The 23,868-nt window shown below is 43.4% G+C and overlaps 2 protein-coding genes across 2 annotated transcripts in view; one reads left to right on the top strand and one right to left on the bottom strand.

Annotated features, from left to right (window-relative positions):
- LOC137348917 (uncharacterized) overlaps window positions 1-23,868 on the top strand; it is a 216,509-nt gene that overhangs the window by 175,681 nt on the left and 16,960 nt on the right. The window lies entirely within an intron of this gene.
- LOC137348412 (probable G-protein coupled receptor 139) lies at window positions 561-8,584 on the bottom strand. Its single transcript, XM_068013723.1, has 2 exons — window positions 8,515-8,584; window positions 561-1,468 (listed from the first exon to the last, which is right to left on the bottom strand). The coding sequence occupies exons 1-2, from the start codon at window positions 8,582-8,584 to the stop codon at window positions 561-563; spliced, it is 978 nt and encodes a 325-aa protein (XP_067869824.1).

The following is a 23,868-nucleotide window of genomic DNA, read 5'->3' as shown; positions in this document are numbered from 1 at the left end:
CGCTGGGTCAAAATCCTGGAACTCCCTTCCTAACAGCAATGTGGGTGTACCTACCCCACATGGACTGCAGCGGTTCAAGAAGGCAGCTCACCACCACCTTCTCAAGGGCAATTAGGGATGGGCAATAAATGCTGGCCTCGCCAGCGCCGCCCACATCCCATGAATGAATTTTTAAAAAATGTTGGACACTGTGTTTTGAATTTCGCAAGCACGGGCTGGTTGGGTACTGCCTGTACATTGCCCATTGCGAGCAGCGGAAGGGACATGTTGTTTGATACCGTCCAACAGTCTTTTGTTCTTAAGAGGAAATCTGTCAAGGGGACTGGGGTAGACCTGAAGGGACTGTAGCACAAGCCTAAAGACATCTAATTAGTTTGACATGTAGTCCGATGTTCATCTCTTGTCACGTCAGTGCAGTTGGATGCATAACTGGCAGCAGATTATTTAGCGCTCTTTTCAAAAGGCTGCTAAAGGCCAATTTCACCCCGGCATGTCAGGATGAAGAAAGGAAGGACAAGTTATTATCCCAGTCGTCATTGAAGCCAAAACGAAATGCTGTCCTAGTATACGAACTTAACAATTCGATTCCCAAGATATTTTGCCGCATTCTTCAACTCCTCTCTGAATTTTCTCTGGGTCACTGCATAGATACACGTGTTGGTGCAACAGCTCATGAGCTGAAGCATGTTTCCACTCTCTTGGAGAATAAATTTTGGGTCATTGAAATTGGAACCTCCGAAATAAGATTCGTTTGTGATTTTCACATACAGGAAATCTACAACATACGTCATCCACAACAGGACGAAACTTCCAGAGATGGCGAAGAGTAAAACGATGGACTTTCTCCGGTTCTCTAACTCTGGGTCACTCTGATTCTCTCCGTTGCTGTGAGCCCGGAGTCTCCTGCGACCTCTACTGGCCACTAGGATGTGTCTGACGGTCAAGGCATTGAGCAACAGAATCAGGAAGAAAGGGAGGCCGGGATTTAAAACACGTGCAAACCAGTCATAGGCTGTCCATGCGAGTGAAGTATAGAAGCTGGATTTTATATTACAAAACCATGGCACATTGTTAATTATATACAGAGGTTCGTAAATAAAGTACCAAGGAACGCTTTTTAAACAGCTCAAAAAACCGACCATACCTATAACCACTGACGCCGTTCTCTCGGTGCAATAATTTGTTTTCAGCTTCTGGCAACAAATGGCTATAAATCGATCGAAGGTGAAAGCGACGGTTAACCAGACTGAGCTCTCCGTGGCTGCGTAGATTATCACGGTACTGAGAGTACAGGCCGGAGTCAGGGACATAAAACTAACTGGAAAATAAATGCCTGTAATCCGATTGAATATCACTGCAGTGATAACGACCAGGAGATCCGTCACCGCCATGGACACCAGGTACAGAGTGATACATCCGGAGAGACCGCACCTTCCCCGGGACAGGATCGCAATCGCCACTAAGTTAACTGAGAAGAAGAACAAAATTAAAATTGGGAAGTTACCAAAGAAAGTCCCAGCAAATGCATCAGTGTGACAGGATTCCGTGACATCTTTGATACTTCATTGTTTATGGGAGGAAACCAAAACAATTATTAGTGGGTTTCCAGTATCTCCAGTGCCTCAACAACCACAATACCGACAACTTGTCTGGCCGTATCTGTGGAGAGAGAAGCAAAATTACCGTTTCAGTCAGTGACCTTTCATCAGAAGTGGAAACGTTGGAAATGTAATCGATTTTAAGCAAATAAAGCGGGGGCGAGGAAAAGAGAAGAAAAGTGAAGTTTTCTGAGAGGACAGAGGCCTGGAGAGATTTATTATAAGCCCACCAACTCCCACAGCTGCCTCGAATACACTTCCTCACACCTTGCTTCCAGTAAGGACTCCATTCCATTCTCCCAATTTCTCCATCTCCAACGCATCTGCTCTGGATGCAACCTTGCACAACAGCGCTTCTGATTTGTCTTCCTTTTTACTCAACCGAGGATGCCCCCCCAGACTGCAGTTGACAGGGCCCTCAACCACTCCTCCATTACCCCTGACACCTTTTTTCTTTCCTGCAACTCCTTCCCATGCACGTGCAGGAGGTGTACTTGCCCTTTTAACTCCTCGCTCCTCATTATCCTAGGCCCCAAACACTCCCTTCAATTGAAGCAGCGATTTACAGAATAGTTCTGTCCCTCCACTGTCCACCTGCATCAATGGGTGCTTGGAGCTCAGGGTCATTGCCTGACAAGTGGACGGCAACACCGCACCAGACAGCATGACAGAAAAAGGAAAGAAGGTAGCAGCCCTTCATTTTGCAACGTCAGAACTATGTGTCCTGGCCTGTTGGAAGACCATACACAAATCAACGACTCTCGGAAGACTGTCATCATTAACAACGAGCTCAGTAGACTCAATGTGGACATTGCAGCACTTCAGGAGACATTCCTCCCTGCGAGATGATCTCTAAGAGAGCAAGACTACACTTTCTTCTGGCAGGGTAGGGATCCTGAAGAACCAAGACAGCATGGAGTGGGCTTCGCCCACTGAGCTCTTTGCTCAGCATGATAGAGCCACCCTCAAATGGCTCAGAACGCATACTGTCCATCCGACTGTTCACCCCCTCTAGTCCAGGGGAGGCGGTGGCGTACTGGCATTGTCACTGGACTAGTAACCCAGAGACCCAGGTATTGCTCTGGGGACATGGGTTCGAATCCCACCACAGCAGAAGGTGGAATTTGAATTTAATTGATAAAAATCTGGAATTAAAAGATAGTCTAATGATGGCCATGAAACCATTGTCAATTGTTGTAAAACTCATCTGGTTCGCTAATGTCCTTTAGGGAAGGAAATCTGCTGTCTTTACCTGGTCTGGCCTACATGTGACTCCAGATCCACATCAATGCCGTCGAAATGGCCTAGCAAGCCACTCAGTTCAAGAGAAATAAGGGATGGGCTATAAATGCTGGCCTGGCCTACGACGCCCACATCCCATGAAAGAATAAAAAAAGCACACCTATTCAACATTTATGTTCCAACACTCTGCTCCTCACCTGAAATTAAAGACCAGTTCTATGAGAAACTCCATAATATCATTAATAGCATTCCTAATACCGAGCATTGGTTCCTGCTGGAGGACTTTAACGCCAGGGCTGGGGCCGACCATGGCTCATGACCCTCCTGCCTTGGGCGCTATGGCATTGGAAGGATGAATGAGAATGGGCAGAGACTGCTGGAATTGTGTAGCTATCGCAAACTCTGCATCACTAACTCGTTCTTTCATACTAAACCCTGTCACCAGGTTTCATAGAGACACCCAAGCTCACGTCGTTAGCACCAGCTGGACCTCATCGTCACAAGGTGAGCCTCTATAAACAGTGTCCAAATCACACGCAACCTTTGTTACCACGTGCCTGCCTACTTCTTTTCATGTTTGTGCTTTTGGCTAGGGCTGTTCATTATTCTGCCATTAACACTCCCTCTGTACTAATTATTTGTCTTTTACGACACCATTAGCACACTCTTTGCCTTTGCCCATGACCTCCTTGTCAGTTAATCTATATGGCCCTCTGTCCCATCAGACACTTTCCCTTTTGTTCTCTTGCCCCCCACACTCGCTTTACTTGCTAACAACCCATTGCATCTCTAACCTTTGCCAGTTCTGATGAAAGGCCCTGACCTGAAACGTTAACTCTGCTTCGCTCTCCACAGATGCTGCCAGCCCTGCTGAGTATTTCCAGTATTTTCTGTTTTTATTTCAGATTTTCAGCATCTGCAGTATTTTGCTTTTATGACCAACAACTTGTATTTACACAACCCCTTTAACGTAATGAAGTATCCCAAGACGTCTCACAGGAGTGATATAATTTGACATTGAGCCACATAAGGAGAGATTAGGGCAGATGATCAAAAGGTTGATCAGAAAGATAGGTTTTAAAGGGCGTCTTAAAGAAGTATACAGGGGAAGAGAGGCAGGAAGGGTTAGGGAGGAAATTCTAGAGCTTAGGACCCAAGCACTGACGGTCTCGACGTTACTTTTCATACGTAGCTGCCAACTTTTTGATGGTATATCATAAAACAGGAAACTGGCTTAACAATCGAGTCGTCAGCATTAATACATTTGTAGTGCAAAAATGTATTCTGTGATAGAGAGTCATTGTAATTCCACAGGGAATGTTCAGTAAGCAGGAGGTGTCAGGCTAATTCAATATAAGAAACATCAAATGGTTTGTGTAACAAAAATCGCTAGTTTGGAGCCAATATGTTGCCGTTTCAATTGCTTCCATTCTATTGAGTGTGATATTTATAACCATGCAAAATTGTTTGATCTTCTACATAAACAGATCTCACATCCCTGTCAGAATGGAGTGCATGTGGTGCCACATTGTCATCTGCAACTGTAGGAACACATGACCACATAAAGATCACATGACAATTATCTCAGCAGGTCATCTCAAATCGTCCACCTAGATATATAAATCTGCTAAATTTCAATAATTCAATAAATAATAACCTAGGCACTTGCCTAGGTTATGATTTATTGTTCTCAGACTGCAATGGGTACGCTTAAAATCATAGAGTCATCTACGGCTCAGAAGGAGGCAATTCGGCCCATCGAAATCATGATGGATCTCCAGGGAGTCATCCAGTCAGACCCACACGCCGCTTGATCTCCGTGGCACTGAAAGTTTATTTCATTCAAGTGCCCATCCAATTTCTTTTTGAAGTCCTTGATTGTCTCTGCTTCCACTACCCTTGCAGCAGCAAGTTCCAGATCATTACTACCCGCTCTGTAAAGAAGTTTTTCCTCATATTCTCCTTGCATCTTTTGCCCAAAACCTTCAATCTGTATCCCCGAGTCCTTGTACCTTTAGTGAGTAGGAACATTTTCCCTTGTCTAACTTATCTAAATCTGTCACAGTCTTGGATATCGCTATTAAATCTCTCCTCAGTCTCCTTTGCTCTCAGCAGAACAACCCCAGCTTTTCTATCCTAAGCTTAGAGCTAAAACCCCCAATCCCTGGAAACATTCTGATAAATCTCCTCTGCACCTGCATCACCTCACACTTGTCAATATCGAATTCTATCTGCCGCTTGTCTGCCCATTCTGCTTGCCTATCTATTTCTTGCTGTTTATGTCATCCTCACTGTTTGCCAAACCTCCAAATCTGGTGCTATTGGCAAATTTTGAAGCTCTACTCTATATTCCAATATCCAAGTCATTTATAGACAGTAAAAAATGCAATGGTCTTGGGGAATAGGACTGTCTACCATCCTCCATTCTGAAAAATAAACAATCATTCATTATGATTTCTGTTTTCTGTCTTTAAGCCATTTTTGTAAATCCAATTGTACACTCACTCTCCTATTCCATGAGTTTAAACTTTGTTAACCAGCCTTTTATGTGCTACCTTATCAAATGTTTTCTGAAAATCCAAATAAACAACATTCACCGCATTCCCTCCATCAACCTTCACTGTTACTTCATCAAAAATTCAGCTGTATGACATACTTGTACGTTCCACTGCTATTAATAAAACCAAAACGTTGATTCACCGCTGGTGTCCAAGCCTGTATAAATTGGATAAATAGAATAAACATGGGGTCAATTTTCACTGAGACCACCTGACATTAGGAGGCCTCAAAATGGAAGCGATGGCTTTAGGGTCTTGTTGACATCAACGAAGAGCTTCGCCTACAATTCGAGGTCTGGAGCACTCCTTGCTTCAGTCTATAGACAGCCTTTAGCATGCAAATCTGCATCAAAGGAACTTGATATCCTTGGTGTTGGCCCTGCACTTCACCCCTCATCACGCAAAAGTCAAATTCAATCCCTCTTGGGAGCCCAGATCAAATATTGTGAAATTGCTCTTTGAGATAGCACACAATGGGTGAAATAACACATCATACATAATTTAAACTTTATAATTTGCCGTGGATTCTCTATAACTCTGCACTGCAGCGAAGGACCAATTTTATCCCTGACATTTGGTCTTAACTTTGCGGTCCATTCTGACTTTTGGCCGACGAAAGTCTGGAGCTCGCCGCCTGTTACTGCGACGTCACGTTTTGAAGCATCAGTTTGATTGACACCAGTCTGGAGATGTCCACGGCATCAAAAAATGCCCCCATGCATATCTCCGATTTTATATCTCCCCCTTATTGGGTCCTTATGTTCTATGTGAATTTCCCATTCATCGCACTTTCCGTGTCACATTTTGCTCAGGGTTTTCTGTCACACTGAATGAGATGCAAATATGTAATGAGGATCCATATTTTTTGCGGCTTATTGGTTTATATGTAAACTTCGTTCCTCACTAAAACGTTATAACTACTTATTTACAGCTACACATAATATTTACATGAGACAAACATCAAAGTTGACCATTGTTTATATCAACATGCATGGCCGCTAATGTTTTCACCTGGATGCCTTTTATTAACCGGATATGGGCTTGGTTGGCCGGGCCAGCATATATTCTCCATCCCTAGTTGCCCTTGAGAGGGTGGTGTTCAGCCACCTTCTTAACAACTGAATACTTCCTAGGTCATTTCAGCTGGCGGTTAAGAGTCGGCCACGTTGTTGCGGGTCTGGAGTCACATGTAGGTCAGACCAGGTAAGGACGGCCGATTTCATCCTTTAAAGGACACGAGTGAACCAGCTGGATTTTATGACAACTAGTATTACTGAGACTAACCTTTTATTCCAGATTTATTAATTAATAAAATTTAAATTTCCCAGCCGCCATGGTGAGAGATGAACACATGTTTCTGGATCAATAGTTCAGTAACATAACCATTACGTTTCTGCCCCCACAACATAACATGATTCCCATCACAGGTCCATGTGCAATTCGAATCTCACGATATTCAGCCTCAATGATATTACTTTCAAACCCGATTCACCTTGGTTATATTTTGGGGTTTTGTAATGTGTTGAACAAACTAACAACATTTCCTCTCTCCTATCCTGCTCCCTCATTAACCACTGTTTTAGTTTTAGTTTTAGAGATACAGCACTGAAACAGGTCCTTCGGCCCACCGAGTCTGTGCCATCCATTAACCACCCATTTATACTAATCCTACACTAATCCCATATTCCTACCACATCCTCACCTGTCCCTATATTCCCCTTCCACCTACCTATACTAGGGGCAATTTATAATGGCTAATTTACCTATCAACCTGCAAGTCTTTTGGCTGTGGGAGGAAACTGGAGCACCCGGGGGAAACCCACGCAGACACAGGGAGAACTTGCAAACTCCACACAGGCAGTACCCAGAATTGAACCTGGGTCGCTGGAGCTGCGGTGCTAACCACTGTGCCACTGTGCTGCCCCTCTCAGAACAGAGCGTAGAAACGCCATTCACCACCCAAAGAAAAACCCAGCGACACCTTAGCAAGGTACTCTCTAGCAGGTAAGCTATTTACTAGATTTCATAGTGAAATGACTCACTCAATTAATAATTATTCTACAACTTAAGCAGAATAACTTATGCTTACTTACTCGGTAAACGTGAAGATTGAGCTAGTATATAGATTTAACAGCCACTTTTAAAAACACGCAACACCTGTGATTCTTTTGCTCAGATCTCCACATTCATTTACAAAATTTGTCAGTATTTAGTTTATAGCTTCATGTCTATCATGATAAACACAATCATCGTTTCCATCAGCAAATTTATAACGATCCAAATTAAAGGCCAATTTTAGCGCAGAATGGGAAATAATAATGGAAGAGTGTAATGAGAAAGGGAACTGTAGCATTGCTGTTATGTCACTGGACTAGTCATTTAGTCGGCCTGGATTGATAATCCGGGGAAATAAGGGGTGAAATTGGTTTTGGGCTGGGGCGAAGGGGCCGCCTGTTTTACTCGCGGTCCGGTTTTCTACCTCTCTGATATGGGACAGGGGTGCAGAACTGGATGAAGTGTTGAACTGGCCACCGATTTGCTTTACTGGTCAAGATCAATTTCACCCCTCACCGTTTCCATCGGACAAATCTTGACTTTGAGTGAAAGTGTGAAACGGTTGATAGTGAATCTACAGCTTATTTAACATCTCTCCTGAATCTCTACTGAAATCAATGGAAACATAATTCAAGCGAGATTCAAACGGGCTGCCTCCTTGCTATTGCCCAATTGAGACTAACACGGAAAGTTAAAGTTAGATGTTATTGTTGGAAATGTGTTCTCAAATTTGCTACCTGCAGAATTATCCTGATGAACTATATGTTTTCTTTAAAGTCAACAAAACACGATGTTTTTTTAATCACTCAAAGGATATTATCAGCCTGGCACAAGGCCAGTGACAAGTAGTTGCGGCATTATATTGCATGTGTCCAAGACTCAATGATTGCAGCGTGCATAAAACAAAATAGCTATTAAAATAATAGAAACTTAGTAAACCCGACCAAGCGACTTTATAACAAACACCTGGAAATGAATGTGTCTCGTTGCTAATGTCAGTGTCAGCAGTAAATTCATAAAATAGTAATGAACACAATTAATTATTTCGTGCAATGACTCACCTGGAACTCCAATGGCAGCAAGAATTGGGTAGTAAATGGCATACACTGCACCAGTTACTCGGCCATGCATTTTCTATAAGAAGCGATGGTCTCTACTGTTGACAGTAGTTCAGCGATTCCTCATACTGACAAAGCCCCTCATTTGTACATGATGTAAATCCACAGAGAGGCAATTAGTCTCCACAAATATTTCCAGTTACTTGAACAAACAGATTCAGCAGCTACTTTCCATGCTCATTTTGGGAGACAGCTATCAATGCTTGAGGTCTTCATGCATCCCAGGTTATTTTGAATGTAATTCGTTAGTTTGGGTAAAACTAAGGTGGGCTGATGCATACAGAATGTTCATTTCTGTGAGACAACAAAGGAGTATCACTAGCTATGAAGCTGAACCCACCTTAGCTCAGTGACATCTAGACCAGGCGGGAAGCAGAATGACAGTGAAAGTCACACACTACTGACTGTTCTTATATATTAGAAAATATGCTCACACATGACACAGTGTCTCCACAAAATGCAAGTTATATCCACTTAGCCAATGAGCACCCACACAATACAAAGTATTCCCTCACAATAACAACAACTTGTTAACAACAACATAGCACCTTTAATGTGGTAAAATGTCCAAAGGCGCTTCACAGGAGAGTTATCAAGCAAATTGAGACTGCATCATGTAAGGCGATATTAGGGCAGATGTGGAAAAGCTGGCTCAAAGAGGCAGTTTTAAGGAGTATCGTAAAGGAGAGGAGTTAAAAGTAGAGAACAGAGAGGTTTAAGGAGGGAATTCCAAAGATAGTGCCTTGGTATCTGAATGCACGGCAACCATTGGTGGATTAATGAAAAACAGGGATGTTCAAGTGGCCGGAAGTAGAGAAGAGCAGATATTTCGGAATGTTGTGGGGCTGGTGGAGATTACAAAGAGAGTGAGAGGTGCGTTCATGGAGGAAATTGAACACAAGAACGAGAATGTCTAAATCGAGGAATTGCTGAAATAGGACCCAATACAGATTCGTGAGCGCAGGGTAGAACTTTCTGCTCACCCATTACTGGATGGCAGAAAAGTAGGATGACAAATCAAAAGCAGTAAATGGATCGAGAGAGGTCATGGTGAGATAGAGCTCGATGTCAGTGTACACGCGATGATGTCACCAAGTGGCATCATACAGAGCAGAATTAGAAGGGGGAAAGGATAGCACCTTGGAGGACAGCAAAGGTAACATTGTGCGAGCAGGAAGTGGTACATCAATGTCCATCACGAACAGTGGCTGGGCAGCACCACCACTGACCGAGCTGGCCGAGTCCTGAAGGACCTAGATCTACTGCTGGACCTAGCTCACGGTAGGTGATGAGGAAAGTAACAAAAGGAATAAAAGCCGACTCAACATCTTCCTCAAAGATGTACCTAATGCAGATGCATCTGTCCATGACAGTGTTGGTTGGAGTGACTGTACAGTCCTTGTGGAGACGAAGTACCGTCTTCATACTGAGGACACTCTACCAATGCGCTTATTGGGATAGAGTGAGAACAGATCTAGCAGCTCAAACTGCGCATCCATGAAGCACTGTAGACCATCAGCCACAGCAGAAATATCTTCAGCCACAATCTCTAACCACATAGCCCGGCATGTCCCCCACTCTACCTTTAACATCAAGCCAGGTGACCAATTGTGGTTCAATGAGCAGTGTAGGAGAGCAAACCATGAGCGGCATCAGGCATACTTAAAAATATGTTGCCTACCTAAAGAAATTACAACACAGGACTACATGCATTCTAAAACAGCTGAAGCAGCATGTGATAGACAAACCTGTGATCCCACAAACAACGGAACAGATCAAGGATATACAGTCGTAAATAGTGGTGGAAAATTAAACAACTAACTGGAGGAGGAAGCTCCAAAATCCCGTACTCAATTTTGGGGAACTCAGCACGTCAGTGCAAAAGACAAGGCTGAAGTGTTTGCAACCATCTTCAGCCAGAAGTGCTCAGTGGATGATCCATCTCGGCCTCCTCCTGAGGTCTCCACCAACACTGATGCCTGTCTATGAGCAATTAGATTAATTTGACGTGATATCAAGAGGCATCTGAAGGCACTGAATACAGTAAAGGTTATGAACCTTGATACCATCCTAGCTGTAGTACTGAAGATTTGTGCTCCAGATCTAGCCGTGCACTTAGCCAACCAGTTCCAATACAGCAACAACATAAGCATCTACCTGACAATGTGGAAAATTGCCCAAGTATATACTGTCGCCAAAAAGCAGGACCAATCCAATCCAGCCAATTAGGACCCTATCAGCCTACCCTCAATAAAAACAAAATGATGGACGGTGTTTTCGACAGTGTTATCAAATGGCACTTACTCAGCAACAACCTGCTCACCGATGCTCAGTTTGAGTTCCACCAGAGCTACCTAGCTGCAGACCTCATTGGTATAAACATGCACAAAAGTGCTGACTTCCAGAGGTGAGGTGAGAGTTACTGCCCTTGATACAAAGACAACATTTGACCCAGTGTGGCATCAAGGAACCCGAGCAAAATTAAAATCAATGGGAATCGGGGAAATACTCTCCGCTGGTTAGTGTCATACCTAGCGCAAAGGAAAAGGGTTGTGGTTGTTGGAGGCCGATCATCTTAGCCCCAGGGCATCGCTGCAGAAGTTCCTCAGTGTAGTGTTCTAGGTCCAACGATCTTCAGCTTCTTCATCAATGTACTTCTCCCAAACTTAAGGTCAGAAGAGTGGATATCGCTAATGATTGTATAGTGTTTTGTACCATTCATGGCTGCTCAGATACTGAAGCATTCCGTCTCACATGCAGCAAGATCCGGACAACATTCAGGTTTGGGATGATAAGTAGCAAGAAACTTTCGCATGACAGTAGTGCCAGGCACTGACTTCTCCAAGAAGAAGCAATCTAACTATTTCCCCTTGCATGCAATGGCATTATCTTTGCTGAATCCCCCACCATCAGCATCTGGGAGTCACCTTTGAGCAGAAACTTACCTGGACCAACTGGCCATACAAATACTTGGTCACAAGAGCAGGTCAGAGGTTGGGAATTCTGAGTCACCTCCTGACTCCCCAGTACCTGTCCATCTACAAGGCACTAGTCAGGGGCGTGATGGAATACTCTCCACTTGCCTGGATGGGTGCAGTTCCAACAGCACTCAAGAAGCTCGAAACAATCCAAGACAAAATATCCCTCTTAACCGGCACCCCATTAACCACCTTAAACACTCACTCGCTCCACCATCATGCGCACAGTGGCAGCAAAGTGTAGCACCTACAAGATGTAGTGCAGCAAATCGCCAAGGCTCCTTCCACAGTACCTTCCAAGCCCACGACCTCTACCACCTAAAAGGACAATGGCAGCAGATGCATGGGAACACTAACACTTGCAAGGGCTCTGGTAGGGTAATAATGTTCTCCCAATAGATAATTCTCATCCGCTTGGTCGGAAATTTTTTTTTAATGATCACAAACAATCTGTTCGGTTTTTGCACATTTTTTGCACATTCAGCAATGGTAATGCCATTGCATGCATGTATTTATCCCACACGCATTCATAAAATGAAGCGCCCCTCAGCCGTTAGGGACAGTGATCTCATTGAAACAGGAACCTAAAGATGCCGATATTGCACACCAAGTCACTGTCTGTACTGTCAGACAAAGGAATATTATTGTTATCAATATTAATAATACGCAGATTACTGCGCAGCCCAATTTTCGGATCACGAACCCATAGAAATAACCTGAAGGAGAAATAATGACTGACTTTATTCCAATCCACATTTCAGACAGTGTTCTAAGGCCTTGGAGAGGTTGCTGCGGAGACTCAATACACTTGGACCACTGTTGAGGGGCCTCAGTTATGTGGAGAGATTAGAGAAGCTGGGTTTGTTCTCCTTAGAACAGATAATTTTAAAGTGAGATTTCAAGGTAGTGTTCACAACTTTGAAGGATTTTGATAGTATTGGTGGTGAGATGCGGTTTCAACTGGCAGGAGTGTCGGTAACCAAAGGGCACAGAGTCAAGATAAATGCCCAAAGAATAAGAGGGAGGGGATGAGTTGTTCTTTTTATGCAGCGAGTTCTTATGAGTTGGAACACATGATCTGAAATGGCATTGAAGCAAATTTAACAGCAACTTTCAAAGGGGATATAATTGAAAAGGAAAAATATTCAGGGCTGTGGAGATCAGTAGATTGTGAATTCCATTTCAACCTCAGAACCTGATCATATTAACCAGGCTTTAAATAGGTGCAATGCTTAAAAGGCAGTACCTTCCCAGGGACAATGTGGACCAATAAACTCTCTCCCTCCCCTTTTCTGATGAGGTGGATATTAAAGCTCCCATGGCACCACACCGTATCCTGATCAACATTCCACCCTTGAACCAACATCAACCAAAGTACATTAACAGGAATTGAACAGCTTTGCTCCAATCCTGTTGTTCCTGTGTAAACATCGGCCTTTGGTAATTAAATCTTTTGGAACCTCCCGCAGAAGGTGATGAGCTGGTTTATCAGTGCAAACCGTTTCTTGGCAGATTAATAATCAGCGATTGGCATCGACATTTTATTGTAGCTGCAGTGGCAAACTGTAGCCAGAAGATGGCAGTCTTTACACGAAACAGGCGCTGTTTCCGTCATTATTGCACTGGACCCTGTCTTGTTTATATTACACAAGACTCTTTCTCTGTGTGTATTAAACTAGACCCTGCCTCTGTTTATATCACACTAGACCTCGTCTCTATATTGTACTCGACCCTGTCTCTGATTATATCAAATAACATCATGTATCTGTTTATATTAGACCCACACCCTGTCTCTGTTTAAATAAAACTAGGTCCTCTCTCAGTTACTTTTACATGAGGCCATGCCGCGGTTTATATTAAAGTACAATGCATCTCTGATACATTAAGCAAGGCGCTGCTTCAACTGATTATAACACTAGACAATGTCACTGGTTATATTACACTAGGCCCTGTCTCAGTTATTACTGTACTAGACCCCGACACTGTTTATATTAAACTAGGCTCTGTTACAATTATTATTACAATAGCGCATGAACATCTTTAAATTAAACGACGCCATGTCTCTGTTTATGTTACAATAGCCCCTTTTTGCAATATATAAATGACTTGGATCTTAGAGTACGGAGTAGAATTTCAATATTTGCCGATAACACCAAACCTGGAGGTATGGCAAACATTGAGCATGATACGAACCGCCTGCAACAGGACATAGCTAGGCTAGCTGAGCGGACAGACAGATGGCAGACGGAGTTTAATACTGACAAGTGTGAAGTGATGCATTTTGGCCGAAGGAATAGGGAAAGGCAATGTATACTTAATGGCACAGTTCTAAAGAGTGTGCAGAAACAAAGGTATCTGGAATGCATGTGCATCAATCTTTGCAGATGGCAGGACATATTGAGAAAGTGGTTAGCAAAGCATGTGGGATCTTGGGCTTCATAAATAGAGGCATAAAGTGCTGAAACAGGGAAGTCATGCAGAACCTTTACAAAACTCTGGTTAGGGCACAACTAGTGTAATGCAACTGGTTTTGGTCACACGCTTTAGGAAGGATGTGAAGGTCCTTGAGAGGGTACAGAGGACATTTACCAGAATGGTTCTAGAGATGGGGCATTTTAGTTTGGGGGTAGGTTGGAAAAGCTGAGGTTGTTCTCATAGAGCATAGGAGATTGAGGGGAGAATTAATAGAGGTGTAGAAGATTATGACAGGCCTAGATAAGATAGGCAAGGGAAAGCTGTTATCACTAACTGATGATACAAGGACAGATTGATGGTATTGGGCAAGTGATGCAGGGAGAATATGAGGAAGAACGTTTTACGCAGCGAGTGGTAATAATCTGGAACTCGCTGCCCACGAGCGTGGTGGAAGTACAGATAATCAATGATTTCAAAAGGAAATTGGATGGCCACTTGAAGGAAATAAACGTGCAGGACTTCGGGGATCGAGTGGGTTAGACTAGATTGCGCCACCGAGAGCCGGTAGACCTGTTGGGTGGAATAACCGCCTTCTATGTTGTAAATGATTCTATGACATTTTGACTATGAATGTTCATGTCTGTATTTATAATTTATACTGTGTTCTGCCTCTGGTATTACTGCACGATGCCATGTCTCCCTTGATATTACAATAGGCCTTATCGAATACATCATTACACCTGTCCCTATCTGATTTATTTCCAGACTCGATTGTGCCTTTCTTAATAGTATGCAGGATTCTGCCTCAGTTACTAGTGCACTAGACCCTGTTTCAGTTATTATGACACAAGACTTTGTCGCTCCAGCAGCAATGACTGAGACATGGCCGAGTGTAATCTAAACATAAGACATGGTCTATAGCAGCAAAACCAAACACAGCAATGAATGCAATATAAACAAAGGCATGGTCAGGAGCAGTAATAGCAAAGTGTAATGCAGATAGAGGCATACTGAATGCAATAATAGCTGAGACATGGTCTAGTGTAAAATAAACAGAGACACAATCCAGTGCTGTAATAAATGAGATAGGCTCTCGTGGGATATAAAGAGAGGCTTGGTATAATGCAATAAGAAACAAGAAATTGCTCAACGAGAATCCTGTGGAGCATAGGTAGTGCACAAACTCGATTGAGTGGCCTTTTCTCTGTGCCGTAAATTTTAATGAAAGAAAGCGAGATTGCTGAGACAATGACTAAATTCTGTGTTGAAAAATACGCTGAATTTATGAAAAGTGAAGGGATAGCAAATCAGAGAAATGCCATTTTCTGAAAGGATGATATTCCGAATGCTCTGTGGGCCATCAGCAGCAGCAGAATTGTACTCAACCACAATCTGTAACCTCATGGCCCAGTATATTCCCCACTCTACCATTGCCATCAAGCCAGGAGACCAACCCTGGTTCAATTAAGAGTGCAGGAGGGCATGCCAGGAGCAGCACCAGGCATACCTCAAAATAAGGTGTCAACCTGGTGAAGCTGCAACACAGGACGTAAGCAGCATGCGATAGACAGAGCTAAGCGATCCCATAATCAACGGATCAGATCTAAGCTCTGCAGCCCTGCCACATCCAGTCATGAATGGTGGTGAACAATTAAACAATTAACTGGAGGAGGTGGCTCCACAAATATCCCCATCCTCAATGATGGAGGAGCCCAGCACATCAGTGCGAAAGATAAGACTGAAGCATTTGCAACAATCTTCAGCCTGAAGGGCCGAGTTGATGATCCATCTCGGCCTCCTCCTGAAGTCCCCAGCATCACAGATGCCAGACCTCAGCCAATTCGATTCACTCCACGTGATATCAAGAAATGACTGAAGGCACTGGATACTGAAAAAGCTATGGGCCCTGTCAATATTCCGGCAACACTAATGAAGACCTGTGCTCCAGAACTTGCCGTGCCCCTAGACAAGCTGTTCCAGTACAACTACAACACTGGCATCTACTCTGCAATGTGGAAATTTGCCCAGATATGTCCTGTACACAAAAAGCAGGACAAATCCAATCCGGCCAATTACCGCCCCATCAGCCTACTCTCTCTTATCAGTAAAGTGATGGAAGGTGTCAGCAACAGTGCCATCAAGCAGCACTTGCTTAGCAATAACCTGCCCAGTGACGATCAGTTTGGGTTCCGCCAGGGCCACTCAGCTCCTGACCTCATTACAGCCTTGGTTCAAACGTGGACAAAAGAGCTGAACTCAAGAGGTGAGGTGAGAGTGACTACCCTTGACATCAAGGCAGCATTTGATCGAGTATGGCATCAAGGAGCCCGAGCAAAACTGAGGTCAATGGGAATCAGGGGGAAAACCCTCCACTGGCTGGAGTCATACCGAGCACAAAGGAAGATGGTTGTGGTTGTTGGAGGTCAATCATCTGAGCTCCAGGACATCACTGCAGGAGTTCCTCAGGGTAGTGTCCTAGGCCCAACCATCTTCAGCTGCTTCATCAATGACCTTCCTTCAATCATAAGGTCAGAGTGGGGATGTTAGCGGATGATTGCACAATGTTCAGCACCATTCGTGACTCCTCACATACTGAAGCAGTCCGTGCAGAAATGCAGCAAGGCCTGGACAATATCCAGGCTTGGGCTGATAAGTGGCAAGTAACATTCGCGCCACACAAGTGCCAGGCAATGAAAATCTCCAAAAGGAGAGAATCTAACCATCCCCCCTTGACATTCAACAGCATTACCATTGGTGAATCCCACACTATCAACATCCTAGGGGTTACCATTGACCAGAAACTGAACTAGAGTAGCCATATAAATACCGTGAATACAAGAGCAGATCAGAGGCTAGGAATCCTGAGGCGAGTCACTCATCTCCTGACTCCCCAAAGCCTGTCCACCATCTACAAGGCACAAGTCAGGAGTATGATGGAATACTCTCCACTTGCCTGGATGGGTGCAGCTCCAACAACACTCAAGAAGCTTGACATCATCCAGGACAAAGCAGCCCGCTTGATTGGCAACCCATCCACAAACATTCACTCCCTCCACGACTGACGCACAGTGGCAGCAGTGTGTACAAGATGCACTGCAGCAACGCACCAAGGCTCCATAGGCAGCACCTTCCAAACCCACGACCTCTACCAACTAGAATGACAAGGGCACCAAATACATGGGAACACCACCACCTGCAAGTTCCCCTCCAAGTCACACACCATCCTGACTTGGAACTATATCGCCGTTCCTTAACCGTCGCTGCGCCAAAATCCTGGAACTCCCTTCCTGATGAGTGCAAGCCAAAAGCTTCGACATGTCTCTATTTTCAACACTACTCAAGATCTGTACTACTAAATGACTAATTATAGAGTGGCTAAAATGGTGACTTTAAGTTTCCTAATATAGAATGGGATAGTGATAGTGTAAAGGGCTGAGAGAGGAAAGAGTTTCTAGAATGTGTTCAGGAATATTTTCGACATCAGTATGCTTCCAGTCCAACGAGGAAGCAGGCACTGCTGGATCTGGTTCTAGGTAATGAGGTGGGACAAAGTGTCAGCACGGCAACATTTAGGGGACCGTGAACATCGCATCTTAAGGTTTAGTTTAGCGACGAAAAAGGACAAGGAACAATCCAGAGTAAATTGGTGGAAGGACCAACTTCAATGGAGTGAGAAAGTATCTGTCCCAAAAAAAAAAACTGGAATCAATAATTGGCAGACAAAACTGTAACTTTACAATAAACTGCCATTAAAGGGGAGATAGCTTGGATATAGTCAAGGTATATTCCCAATGTGGAGAAAGGTAAGGCAATCAGACTCAGCGCTCCCTGGATGACCAACGGGATAGACAGTAAGACGAAGAAGAAAAAGGGTGAATATGACAGATGTCGGATGGATAATACAACTGAGAACAGGCTGAATAAAAAAAGCTCAAAGGGAAAGTGAAAAAGCAAATAAGAGAAACAAAGAGAGGGTATGAGAGGAGACTAGGAGCTAACATTAAAGGGAGTCCAAAAGCATTCTATAGGCATATAAATAGCAAAAGGGTAGCAAATCATGAGTGGGGACCGATTAGGGACCTTAAAGGCGATTTCTGCATGGAGTCAGGGGTCATGGCTGATGTATTAAATGAGTATTTTGCATCTATCTTTAATAAGGGAAAAGATGCTGCCTAAATCAGGTTGTTAGAGGAGTTCATGAGAACCTAGATGGACTAAAAATTGATAAACATGAGGTACTAGATAGGCTGACTGTACTCAAAGTTGATACATCACTAGGACTGAATGGGATGCGTCCAAAGATACTGAGAGAAGTAAAGGTGGAAATTGCAGAGGCACTGGCGATAATCTTCCAATCCTCCTTAGATACAGGTTTGTGTTAGATGACTGGAGAATTGCAAGTGTTATATCCTTGTTCAGAAAAGGATGTAAGGACAAGCCTTGCAACTACAGGCCAGTCAGTTTAACTCCGTGGTGGGAAATGATAATTCGGGGAAAGAAAACTGCCATTTGGTTAAATGTGGATTAATTAAAGAAAGCCATAACGGATTTGTTAAGGACAAACCGTGTTTTACTAAATTGCTTGAGTTTTTTGTTGCGGTAAGGAAGAAAATTCATGAAGGTATCGCTGTTGATGTGTTATTTGATAAAGTGCCACATAACAACTTTATCAGCAATGTTACAGGCCATGGAATAAAATGAACAGTGGCAGCATGGATGGTGACAAAAAGGAGAAAGTAGTGGTGAGCGGCTGTTTTCAGACTGGCGGAGGTATATAGTGGGCTTCCCTAGGCCTCGGTATGACGAAACCTGCGTTTCTTGGTATGTATGAATGACATAGGCTTGGGGGTACAGGGCACAATTTGAAAACTTGAGGTGACAAAAAACCTTGGCAGTATTATGAACTGTTAGGGGAGACAGTGATAAACCTCAAGAGGACATAAACAGTCTGGTGGAATGGCTGGGTAAGTGGCAGATGAAATTTAATGCACAGAAGTGTGAAGTGCTTCATTTTAGTTGGAAGAATGAGGAGAGGCAATATAAATTAAAGGGTACAATTCTGAAGAGGGTGCAGAAGCAGGAGGACCTGGGTGTAAATGTGTACATATCGTTAAAGGTTGCAGGACAGAATGAGAAAGCAGTTAATGATGCATACGAGATTCCGGGATTTATAAATAGGAGTATAGATTACAAGAACAAGCAATTTATGATGTACCTGCACAACTGGTACAGCCTCAACTGGAGAATTTTGTCCAATTATGGGCGCTACACCTTCGGAACGATGTTAAGGCGTAGAAAAGATTCACCAGAATGTTCCGAGGGATGAGGAACTTCAAATCTCTGGATAGGTTGGAGAAGCTGGGGCTGTCCTCCTTGGAGAAGGGAAGATCAATAACAGATTATGATAAAAGTGTTCAAAATTATGAGGGGTCTGGGCAGAGCAGATAGAGAGAAACTGTTCCCATTGGCCGAAGGATCCAAAACTAGAGGTCACCGCTTTAAGGTGATTGGCAAAAGAAGCAGTGACGATATGAAGAAAAGATTTTTTTTTAATGCAGTGAGTGGTTCGGATATGGAATGCTCTGTCTGCAGGTGTAGGGGAGGCATGTTCAATCCAAGCCTTCAAAACAGATTTGAACAATTATCTGATGAGAAAACAACTGCAGGGCTACGGGGGAAAGGCCGGGGTGTGGTACTTGATGAGTTGATTTTGCAGAAAGCCAGCACAACCACGACGTGACGAATGGCCTCCTGTTCTGCAGACACTCCGTGATTCCATTTTTCGATGATTCGATGAAAGACGAAGAGCTGTTTAAGGGCGGAATTCCAGAAATCAGGATCGTGGTAGTTGAAATTTCACAATTAAATTTTTAAGGTGGATGACATCTTTTGCAATGTATATAAACTAGTTGATCCAATGCGTACTGTACAAATGCATTCATATATTGAAATTGAATGTTTCTCAAGCCGTTAACTTAATGGATTTAGAGAAGCTGGGATCATTCTCCTTAGAGCTGAAAACGCTAAGTGGAGATGTTGAAAGATTTTTTTTTCTAATAATATACTTTATTCATAAAATGTCCATAAGCACATTCCATAAAACTTCAAATTGTTCTTTATCGAAAGTGCAATTTGCGTCAAGTTCTTTGCACGCAGCCTCTGGCACTCAATACAATTGCAATTACACGTGATATTTACCACATACATTTCATGAGAATCATATAGCCCAAGGGGTTTAACATAGTTTCTTTCCCCTCGGTATAATATAGTGGAAGGACCTTAAACAGTGGCCTTTCCCCATTGAACCTTTGTGGCGGCTGCCCCAAGTTTTAGTGCGTCCCTCAGCACGTAGTCCTGGACCTCGCAATGTGCCAGTCTGAAACACTCGGTGGTGGACAACTCTTAGCACTGGTTGACCAGCATGTTTCGAGCAGACCAAAGAGTGTATTTTGCCAAGTTGTTGTCCCTCCAGCAACAGTTGAAGTTTCTTTCAGTGTGCATTCCTGGGAACAGACCATGGAGCACAGAATTGTTTGCCATGCAGCTGCTCGAGATGAACCTCGACAAAAACCACTGCATCCCTCGACAGACGTGCTTTGCAAAGGCACATTCCAGAAGGAGATGGGCAATGGTCACTTCCGCATTGCAGACACCCCGAAGACAACGTGCAGCGGGAGTGAGACTCGGGGTGTGCATGAGAGATCTGATAGGGAGAGCCCTTCTCACCACCTGTCAGGCGACGTCTTGGTAAGTGTTTGAAAGTTCTGGTGATGAGGCATTCTGCCAAAGGACTTTGACAGTCTGCTCGGGGAACCATCCGACAGGATCCACCATCTCCTTTCCTCGCAGGGCCTCGAGGACATTCCATGTGGACCGGTGCTTGATGGAGTTATGGTAAAAGGTGTTTTTCTGCACAAACTTTTCCATGAGGGTCAGGTGGTACGTCACGGTCCAACTGGATGAAGCATTCTGCGGCAACATGGCCAGACCAATTCTTCACAACACCAGGGACAGATAGAACCTCAGCACGTAGTGATACTTGTTGTCTGCATACTCAGGGCCTACGCACAGCTTGATGCAGCTGCACAGAGTTGTTCAGCATTATGATGACATTTAAGAGAGTAAATAAGGACAAACAAGATGGTGAGCAACCAGAGGGACACATTTAAAAGTGGCATAAAAAGCCAAGGGGGAAATGAGGAGAAACTTTATTTTATTTTAGTGTATCAAGTTGTTAGGTTCTGGCATGCACTCCTTGAAAGAAGAGCATGTTCAACAGTAACTTTCAAAAGAGAATTGCATAGATAATTGGAACGGTATCATCTGCAGCTCTCTGGGGAAAGACAAAGGCGAGGGAACAGGTGTTTAACCCTTTGAAAGGGCATGTAGAGGAAAAATAGGCCGAATGGCCGCCGTCTCCACTGTATGATTCGTTGATGATCCGTGACGACAGGTGCACTCACAGGAATGCAACATAACCATTTGATTCTTGATTAGTTGGTGTCTAAAGAACAGATAAAATCTATGCTTCAGAAAAAAGTAATGTGCTGTAGTTTTTGTGGCTCGGAAAGTCACTGGTTAATGTTGCTAATATTTGTTTTTCATCCTTGCTCATTGTAACATCCGCCACCACCCGTCCACCCCCACCCGCAGTCCCCCACTTCCACGCCTAACTGCCATCTCGCTGCTGTCGTTTCCAGGCCCAGACAATTAAACCACATTTCTCGGTTTGTGCAAACTGATATTCTGAGAGCGTGTTCATTGAAACCGCAACTTCAACCCATTTCCGTCTGCCGTTGGTTGCCTTGTCAACGGGACTCTAGTTCCTCCAATCAAGGGGCAACTCGTGTATCATTCTATCTCAACAGTTGCTGTCGAAACGCGCAGCCGAAACTCAATTAACCCTCCAGCTGCTGGTTGATTTTTTAAAAAATAGCAACCTGATGGAAAAATTAGAGCATCAACTTGAAGGCTGACCCAGCGTCGCAGGCTCTTGTGCCGTTCAGTAATTTTAGATTGGAGGGCCCAAATATTCCTCTTAGAATTCAAATAGAAGTGATAATGCACTCCAGATGTTCAGGAAGTAATGCTAAACTTTTATAATTCAGTAGTTAGGCCTCAGCCGGGATATTATGTCCAATTCTGGGCAGCACATTTCTGGAAGGGAGTGAAGGCATTAGAGGGTGAAGAGGAGATTTACTAGAATGGTAGCAGGGATGACAGACTTCAGTTATTCCTGCAGACTGGAGAAGCTGGGATTGGGCACTTAGAGTAGAGGAGGCTAAGGGGAGATTTGCTAAAGGCGTTCCAAATTCTGAGTGTTTTGCTAGAATGGACAAGGAGAAATTGTTTCTTTTGGTCGCAGGATCGGTTACCAAAGTGCATCCAAATTAAAGGAAATTGGCAAAAGAGCAGAGGGGAAATGAGGAGAATTTATTTCTGGCAGCGATTTGTGAGGACCTGGAATGCACTGTCTGACGGAAAGACTGGAAGCAAATTTAGGAGCAACTTCGAAAAGCGAACTGGATGTATGATGGAAAAGGGATAGTTTGTAGGGATGTGGGGAAAGAGTCAGAAAGTGAGGCTAATTCATTTAAAGAGCCGACACAAGCACGATGGGCCGAATGGCCCCCTTCTGTGCTGTAAAATTTTACATGCTGTATGCTGACTGAAGTTCACACATTTATTCCCATTGTGTTAAAGTGGAAACAAAGAGACTGAAGCCACGCGTCATTAAAGTTACTAAGTTTATTGATATTTAGTCAGTACATAGAGTTATAGAGTCATAGAGTCTTAAAAAAATGTAAAAAAAATCAAGGAACATAGTATTGCCAGATATATTCACTCACAAAAATGTGATTAAAGAACCAGATCAATCCATTGACTCACAGAGATAATGAAAGGTAACCAGAGAAAACCTCCCACTCCGAATCACTCCCAACTGGTAAAAACCCGCATTAAAACGCAAATAAAAACATGGCTCTGGGATACTTTCAATCTAACTTTCCTAGTCTCAATTGAGATGGAACTCTTCAGTTAAATATTTTGATTCAAATCCAATCAGATGTTAGTCAAATGAATGCATCCGAAGCTCTTAAATGATATAAAAATTAAAAAAGAAACAATATTTCAAATATCTTCGAGAAAAAAATCGGACCGAGCAATGGGATTTGGACTAGTTGGATAGCTGCTTGAAACAGTTAGCACAGCTACAATGGGCGGAATGGCCTTCTTCTGTGCAGTAAGATTTTATCATCATAAGGAAGACAGGCAAAATTCGAAATTATGTATGTATTTGCATCTAAAATTCTATATTTGGAAAAGTGCCTTTGACTAATTCAAGCATCAAAACACAATTATGACCTATACACACAGAAATCTGTTGCTCACGCGCATCACTGATTTATTTGCATATCATATGCTGTAGGACTTATCCAAAACTATGACAATAAAATCAATATAATCACAGAAGCGAGAGGAATATTACCTAAAGGAGGATGCTCAACAGTGGAAAATTAGCTATTTAAAACAAGCTATGTTGAATTAAGTAAAGCTGATTCATTGGTCTCGAAGTGCCTGTGTTCACCCTTGAATGCATCTCATCGCAGAAAATTCCTGTTTGAATGAAAACACCAATAGCATTAGCAAGACGTGACACTGAACAGCGGGAGAGGGAAGGGCACGTTTAATTTTCATTCAACCTTTAGGAGCAAATGATTTTCCGCCTCCAACTCTCTAGCTTAAAAAAGTGCAGTGCAGATTCTTCAACATTTAACGCAATCGAAACATTGTCCTCTGTTCTTTTATCCATATTTTAATGGATCAGTTCATTTGCTTTAGGTTGCATTCTGGAAATATAGAGGACATGGGAATTGCCTACCATAGACGTAAGGGTCAGCACAAA

This window comes from Heterodontus francisci, chromosome 34 (assembly GCF_036365525.1).
Source record: "Heterodontus francisci isolate sHetFra1 chromosome 34, sHetFra1.hap1, whole genome shotgun sequence".
Classification (NCBI taxonomy): Eukaryota; Metazoa; Chordata; class Chondrichthyes; order Heterodontiformes; family Heterodontidae; genus Heterodontus; species Heterodontus francisci.
This window is presented reverse-complemented; position numbering and strand designations above follow the sequence as displayed.

What these genes read in the sequence shown, in the direction of transcription:
- LOC137348412 (XM_068013723.1), bottom strand. Translation starts at nt 8,584, where the DNA reads ATGCATGGCCGAGTAACTGGTGCAGTGTATGCCATTTACTACCCAATT. An exon ending in TGCTGCCATTGGAGTTCCAG is followed by an intron (nt 1,469 to 8,514) that starts GTGAGTCATTGC and finishes TCTTCTTCTCAG; the next exon opens with TTAACTTAGTGGCGATTGCG.